Source organism: Meleagris gallopavo, chromosome Z, assembly GCF_000146605.3.
Source record: "Meleagris gallopavo isolate NT-WF06-2002-E0010 breed Aviagen turkey brand Nicholas breeding stock chromosome Z, Turkey_5.1, whole genome shotgun sequence".
In the NCBI taxonomy this organism is placed as follows: Eukaryota; Metazoa; Chordata; class Aves; order Galliformes; family Phasianidae; genus Meleagris; species Meleagris gallopavo.
The window spans coordinates 9065758-9073834 of record NC_015041.2 but is presented as its reverse complement, the minus strand read 5'-3'; the positions used below and the strand labels follow the sequence as shown (position 1 = coordinate 9073834).

Genomic DNA, 8077 nt, shown 5'->3' with positions numbered 1-8077 from the left:
CTAGTTTTCCTTTTGCTGTTAACATATTTGAAGAAGCCTTTTTTATTATCCTTTATCACTTTAGCCAGAGTAATCTGTGGCATTTCAGAAGGTGCAGAATTACATTTTTAGCTTATGAAATAGCTTCTCTTCAAGGCTTGTTCTCTGAGGAATGGCTGCAAAATGCCAGAAGAACAAGATGCAACTCTTTGTAGTGCATCATGTTTGACTAATTAACTCCTGACCTTTCAGTGGCTTTGCACAGATATGGAAGCGTTTGCCTCACTACATGGAATTTCAGGATATTAGGAAGAAGATATTTCATCTGTTCTCATTTAGCCTCTTACACCCTAATGAGGTACAAAGCAACCATGATGTATGCAGCAAAATGAATGCTGAAAACCTATTGTTTTCGTATTTTGATTCCACAGTGTAAGTGACTCACTATGAAAGAAGCCCAGGGATACTGATGTGAAAAGAGTCTATTTTGTTTTTGACTTCCAGTGCTGGAAAGTAGATTAACTATTTTATGCTTATTTTCAGACCGGATATTTCCATCTGCCCCATGGGGATTACTTCATCGAGCCCATTAAAAAGCACCTACAGAAAAAGGGAACACCCCAACCCCACATTATCTATGAAGCAAATACCCTCCAAAATGCTCTACGGAGAAAACGAGCAATCCCAGTGGAAGAAGAACAAGCATGTGGAGTGAATGGTACAAATGTTGCTGAATTCCTACCCAATTTCCTATCTGTCTCTTTTTAAGTATGTTTAAGTATGTTTATTTTCCACTTGTCTGTGCCATTCCTTATGCCAGGCTTTTCTAAAGTCTGGAAAAGGAAAAAGAGATCATGCAAAATGAGAGCATCTCAGTCAGAACATTTCTGTTACCATCTGTCAAGGTTCTTTTCTCAGCTTGCACCTAAATCTTCTTTGTGGCTACTGGGATAGTTTTTCGCAGCACTGATTCTTTCTATCCCACACTTCTTTCTCAAGCCAAAACGGGTCAAGTAATTTGACTTGTATTCTTGAGTAGTTCTGGAATGACAAGAACTGCACCCAATACTGATTTTCATAAGATATTCTTACTCCACGCAAGTATTTTCCTTAGTATAAAAAATCTCACCTCTAATCTGTGGTTTAAATTTAAGATTTCTGGATTCTTTTTGATTGTTATCAGAATATTTATTTTGTTGTTCTGAAAGTGAAGCACAAAGCATCAACTGTGAGGTGGGATTTTTTTAAGAAGCATAAGTGGAAGTAATTTAAATACTAACACCACAGTGATTAACATCACGTTTTGTTGAAAAAACAAGTTAATAGACTATCCTGGAAAGGGGGGGAGAGAGGAGGGGGATGGGGCATGTCCAAAGGGTAATTGATATCTCCTGATTACAAAATGAGATATTGTAATTATTTTTGTAATCATTTACTTGATTTGTTCATTAGTGAAGTTATAGTGTTGGTAGTGAGAATGAATTACCTAAATGACATAAAGCCCAAGCTACATACAGAAAGAGGTACAGAATACTTAGTGGTTTTTGTCTGCGTCTTTTTTTGATGGGTTAATAGTTATAGAATAGTTAGTTCTTTTCTGAGGGCAGAAAATAAAGGTTATGTTGGAAGTCTTAATTCTCAGGCATGACTGCTGCTGAAGTTCTGTTGCTGTGTGATGTGAGTTGATGATTTAAAGAAACAAACAGTTCAGCCCCAGTCTATTTCTGAGCACAGACCTGGACTGCTTGCTTGACAGTTGAAGGAAACTGGAAGCCTGATGACTAGTGGGGAAATAGTCAATCTTCTGTAATACTGGGTAGGTTTAGGATAAGGGAAAGCCTGAAGAATTAGTGTTGGTGCTGCTTCTCATTATTCTTCATCAGAAAAGTTTATCTACTTGTTAGATAACTAAGCCTTATGTCAAAAAGTTGTGAACATCTGTAACTGTTGTGTATTTTATCTTAAACCTAAGATTAAACCACAATTTCTGTTTTCTTTCCTGTCTGTTGGGCTGTATCATAGAATCATAAAATCCTTAGAGTTGGAAGGAACTTTAAAGGTCATCTAGTTCAACTCCCCTGCAGTTAACACTACATTCACAGCTAGATTATGTTGGCCGGGGCCTTATCCAGCCTTACCTTGGAATTCTCCACGTGTGGGGCATCAACCACAACACTGTGCAACCTGTTCCAGTGCCTCACCACCCTCACTGTGAAAGATTTTTTCTTCATATCCAACCTAAGTCTACTCTCTTTTAGTTTGAAACCATTTCCCCTTGTCTCATCACCACATACCCTGCTAAAGAGTCTCTCCCCTTCTTTCCAGTAGCCCCCCTTTAGATACAGACAGGATGCTCTCACGTCACCTCGCAGCCTTCTCTTCTCCAAGCTGAACAACCCTAGCTCTCTCAGTCTGCCCTTGTAGCAGGGATTATTTTACATTTACTTGTGAAAAGTGAGAAAATATTCCTGCCTACTGTCTCTCATGTTTCTTTTCTGCATGGAATAATATCTGTAAACAGAAAAACTAAATATGGAAAGAAGATAGGATATACAAGGTATCTATCTGTGCATATGTGTAGTCTGGTAATTTTCTTTCTTCTGCTCACTTTTTTGCATCTGGTGTTTTTTTTTAAGGTACTGCAGAATGAGACAGAAAAGGACTGACTGTACCTGGATGCTGGGACAAATTGAGCATAGCTTCCTTGAGATTTTTTCACTTAACCTAGTTAAGCTTTTATGGATTTAAACTTCTTGTCTTATTCATTTGAACGTGACAGAACTATTCCTGATATTAATAGTATGTTCATGATGTTCCAGGCTAGCAAAGGGAGCATATTATGAATTAACAAAGTAGTATACTGCTACTTATGCTTCTACGTGCAAATGACTTAGTCAGCCTTTGTAGGTAATGCCTGCTTTTGGTCAAACAGTAATCTGCTTGACTGTTGTAAAAGGAAACAATGTGAAAACGTGCATTGCACTGGGAAGATACACTCTTCGTTACGGTTCCACTTTGTGAAAGGGTATAAAAATCCTGGTTCTTCTAAAGGCCCTTAGTTCCTATGTTGTAAAGTAGTCAGCTCTTTGACAAGGATAGAAAAAAAAATCAGTGTAATTTCCTGTTTACATTATGCATTGTTAAAGAGCTGTTGCTCTTGCTAGAGATACAAAACAAAAAAGGAAGGAGAGTTAATTCTCAAATTCTGTGCTAAATATATTCACTGTATAAGCTATGGGGAATATTTGTTGCATAAATAGTTTACAAAGGTGGTAAATTGATTCTTCCCCTTTTCAAGACTACAAGCAGTTCATGCTCTTATGTTTGATGGCAAAGTTCTAGCGTCTGATATCACAGGCGGCCCAGATTAATCCTTTTGGAAACACTTCAAAGCAAAACAATTCCAATTTACCATTCTATTTTACAGATTCAACACCATGACCATTTTTCTGTGTTACCAGTTCTAGCTCTGACTCCTCTACGCTGGGAAGTAACCGGTGAAGAGTTGCCTGCCATATCGCATGTTTGACCTGGTTGTCAGAGTCAAATATTTTAAACTTGTGGGCTGATGTTCATGATAAGTGCTATGTGCTGTTGTTTATTTGATTCGGTTTGTGCTTCTTTTTAACTTAAACCAGGAACAGCTGAGACATTTCTAGGATCTGCACTAGGGAAGGGATGGAGTGCCAAACTTAAAATGTAGTAGTGAGTTTTGCTTGGAAGAGTTGAACTGCAAGGATGTTTTCAAGTTAGTGCACAAAGTTTGGTGCTGATATTGGTAATTGTCTCATCAGAACTAACATATCCTTCAGGTGAGGAGTATAAAGCAAAATCAATGGGAATTCATTTGTAAGGGAGCAGGTGAGGACTCTGACCTCCTGTGCAGTATTTTTAAGCTTTTTTTTGGTTAAGGAACCATGTCTCCTTTTGGAAAAAAAGCTCTGTACAGTGTGTTCATAGCAGCTTTTGGTGTGGCAATGACCAAATCAGTCTCCAGGTTCCATCCCTTCTTGTCATCTGTCTCTAATCTACCCAAAGTAATATTTTGGCAGCAGTTACATTCCAGTGTTTTTGCAATTATTATATTAATTAACTTACAATTTGCAGCATTTCTAAGTTTCATATATTTGGAGAAAAATTATTTTGATAAATAGTGTAAATTAAAACTTAGGTATGTGCTTTACACTCCTACTGCTGCTACGACAGTTGCTAGATGACTCATTCATTAGCTGCATGCAAAACCAAGTGCTTATCTGATGAACAGCGTTATGATACAGTACATTGCAAGCTGCTGTCTTCTTGTTATTTGAAATCTGTGAGAAGGTCCAAGCATGACAAATGAAAAATTGTCCTGACCTTTACAGATAAGTTTTCTAGCCATTTGTGCCTGGAAGGCAGGAAAACTGAGTATTTGAGAATTTGTTTGGTTTTCATAAATTGGCTGTGTTAAAAACTTTACAATGCTCTGACATGTAAGCATGAAAGAGAAGGAATTAATATCTCCTCTACACAATGAGCAATTATTTCCTTCAGCTTCTTTCCCATTTGTTTTCATGAAGTCTGCCACAAGGTATTGGGCTTGTTTGTGAGGTGTAAAATAGAGAAACTTTATGAAGTTTGCAACAGAAAAATGAGCACTTCCAGATTCAGCACTAATGTGAGACTGCAGCACTGCAGAAGGGTGGGTACAATGTGAAAGAGATGAACTCCTTTTTCTTGGTTTGTTGATGGGGTAAAGTAGCAGTGGTTTAGATTTAGGGTAGGTGAGTTGTATTTGGACTGCAACCCTGTGGTTACTGCAGTAGACAGTCTCTGAGAATACTTCATATACTAGTATTTAACATCAGTTTGACTTGTAAGCCTCCAATTCCTTGCCTGCAGAGGAGTTATAAATCTTATAAGCAAAAATTCTCCATAAGATTGAAGGCATTCATTTTCTGGAGCTGTGATAGGCTAAGGCTGAGGTGGGAGGGCAGGTGAGAACCTGGGCTGCTGCTGCATGAAGAGAGTAGTGGGGTGGAGGAACTGAAGGAGCAGAGCAACGTAATCTGTGCAAAACTGGTTTTTAGGACTGTTGCATAATGGTGTTGTTTCATTTACCAGATGACTAGAAAGCTATTAAGATTCTTTCAGACAATAATTACCTGTTCTTCATACAGGTAATGTGTCTGAGTGCAGGATTTTATTGAATAATGATCTTGCCTGTTGATGATTAACTTGCTGCTGCCAGAGAATTTTCATTTCTTCTGTCTGCAAGCATACAGCATGAACTGTTAGTCCTGGCTTGACAGTGAAGTCTTTTGTTTAACTACTTGGAAGAGGCAAAAAAAAACTTCCAGGACACTGTTTTATTCTCAAAGGATAGCCTGCCTTTTTTTGGAAGAACATTGTGACCAATGTAAGCAGCCTTTCTTGCTGGCAGAAACCCTGATACATGCTGTGTGACTTTCAGATCTTTCAAAGAATGATGATGACATTTTTCCAGTATTTGTTTATCCTGTATTTAACTAAATCATTTACTACTCAGCTTAATTTGCATAGTTTCTCCAAAATGCAGAGACTTTTTTTTGAGGATAGTAAATTCAATATTGTAGTAACCAAGATGAATGTAAAGCAGAGAGAAGAGCATCTTTCCCCCCACCAAGATCTACTAACTTGTTTAAAAGATACTTGCTGTGAAAAAAAAAGAGCAAATAGATGCATTTAGGCAGAATTACCTCTTTTTTAAACCAGGAACAACAAAAGAAGCAACCTTCATAAGTGTGTTTTCATTTCTGGAACAAGCTGCACTGAAGTGAAAACAGTGAGGACCTGCTTGCATGGATAGCAGGAGATCTGGCATTCCAGGGCTGGTGTACCTTGGAAAAAAGGACTTCGTGGCATATTTCTACTAACAGTGGATGTAACAATTGTTTCTAGTTGTTTGATATCAGTATTTTCTTTCCCTTAAGCAAGCTTTTGAAATAAATGCATGTATCTAACTTTCTTCAGCTGAGATACAGTTAATTTTCCTGCCAGTACCTGGTATGGCTCTGTGTTTTGGATTTAGGATGAAATAATGGTGGATCACATGCTGATGTTCTGGCGCTGAGTCAAGAACTTTTCAGCTTTGAATTCTCCCCTGCTAGTAAGGAGATGAGCATACAGAAGGATTTGGGAGGGGACAGAGCCAGGATAGCTGACCAAAGGGACTCCCATCCAACTCAGAGTTGTGTGGAAAAGTAAAACTTGTGGGTTTGGTCAGTAGGGCTGCCCCTGCTTTAGGACTGGCTTTGTTTCAATCACTGTAAGGTGAAGAATTGCACTGTGTGTCACTTGGTTGTTCTTTTTTTCCCTTTACTTTGATTTTTTTTCTTTCTTTCCTGTTAAACCATCTTTATGTCAGCCCAGGAATTCTCACACTTCCACATATTTCAGAACACTCCCCCATCCTGGGGGCGGTTATCAGTTGTGTGGTGCAGAGCTACCTGTTGAGTTAAACCACAACACTTTCAAGTTTCAGAATTTTTCTTCAGACATTTCTTGGTACTTATTAGAAGCTTATCAGAGATACGTTAGATTATTTTCATTTTCTTGTGCTTTCCTCCTGTAGAAAAAGGAAAAATTGACTTCTGTTTCTGAAATCTCTAGATTCTGTGCTGGAGAAGATAAGAAACTTAGAAACTTTCAACTTGCATCTGTTAACATTTTACATACAAATTTAAGGTTTCCGTATTCATTTAACTTTGCTGTCAAAAATGCTGTTAGTAAAAGCAGAGTTTGGAACAAATAAGCAGATACAGATGTGTATCTACTTCTTGCTAAGAAGTACAAAGGAATCTAATTTTCATTACCATGCAGATGTTCAATGGATCTGTTTAAAATATTATTTGAACTTCATGTTTTAAGGACACAGGATAATGCTGATATATTCTAACTTCAGTAGCCTAAGAGTTGAATATTTGAGTCCAAGCTAGTACTGTTACAAGTGTACAGTCAACAAATGTACAGTTAGAAGGGTAGCGTGGCTAAGATGGTACTTTACAGGTGTTATAGTTGGAAAGATTATCATGGTAGAAAAGAGACAATCAAAGAAGAAATGCCCACTCATAACTGACGATACAGGCTTGCAGCGGAAAACTCCAAAAAAGATGGATCTCCAGAAAGAGATCCTTCCCAGTGGCTGTCAGCCATTAAGTGGGGTCTAGGAGGGATACAGCCAGTCTCCAACCCTTCTGGTCACACAGCTGAATTGCCTTCACCTGTGATCTCCTGGCTGACCCAGTCCTTGCCTCAGGTGATCAATCAGTGGTTCAGGCCATGACTCAACAATTATCGTACATATAAGCTAGCTTAGTTTACAGTTCTTAGAGAGAAATAATAATTGTCAAAGGATGGTTTATCCTGTCCTAAGATAGAATTCTAGAATCATTAGGGCTGGAAAGATGGGTAAGATCGCCAAGTCCAATTGCCAACCCATCACCACCAATGACCACTAAACCGCATTCCCAAGTGCCACATCTCTTCAGTTTTTGAACACATCCAGGGACGGTGACTCCATCATCTCCATGGGCAGCCTGTTCTGAGGAGGAGTATTTCCTAATACCCAATCTGAACTTCCCCTGGCACAACATGAGACCATCACCTCTCATCCTAAAGAGGACTTAGGGTGAAGCATTTGCTACCTGATGGGCTGTGGGTGCAGGCTGCCTAACAGGCAGTATAAATACTGGGAGAGAAGAAAGGAAGAAAATACTATATTTCATCAATTGTTCGTCTTCGGTAGGATCAACACCAGAATGTTTCTCCAAGTGGATTCAAACGTTATGCTGTTTGTGTCCAGAGAAAGCTCTCTTAGTGTTAGCAGATTGCTGACGCCTGGTTTCCTTGTGCTTTCTCTTCTTCTCTTTTCCAATGGAATTTCACCTTGGTATTCAACTAGCACCTACTAGCCTTAACAGGATGTTTTCCTTCAGTACCTGTATTATCACAGAATCATAGAATCACAAGGTTGAAGAAACTACAAGGTCACCTAGTCCAACCGTCCTCCCATTACCACTGCTAGCACAAGCTACTAAACCATATCTCGCAGCTCCTCATCCAGATGCCTCTTGAACAC

General features: G+C 38.8%; 1 protein-coding gene across 3 annotated transcripts in view; it reads left to right on the top strand.

The window, feature by feature from the left end:
* Positions 1 to 8077, top strand: part of ADAMTS12 (ADAM metallopeptidase with thrombospondin type 1 motif 12) — a 171918-nt gene that overhangs the window by 82443 nt on the left and 81398 nt on the right. For all 3 annotated transcript variants that reach the window (XM_010725311.3, XM_019610350.2, XM_019610349.2), the window contains exon 3: positions 523 to 697. In XM_010725311.3, the coding sequence (XP_010723613.2) occupies positions 523 to 697 (175 nt within the window). The remainder of the gene's footprint in view (positions 1 to 522; positions 698 to 8077) is intronic.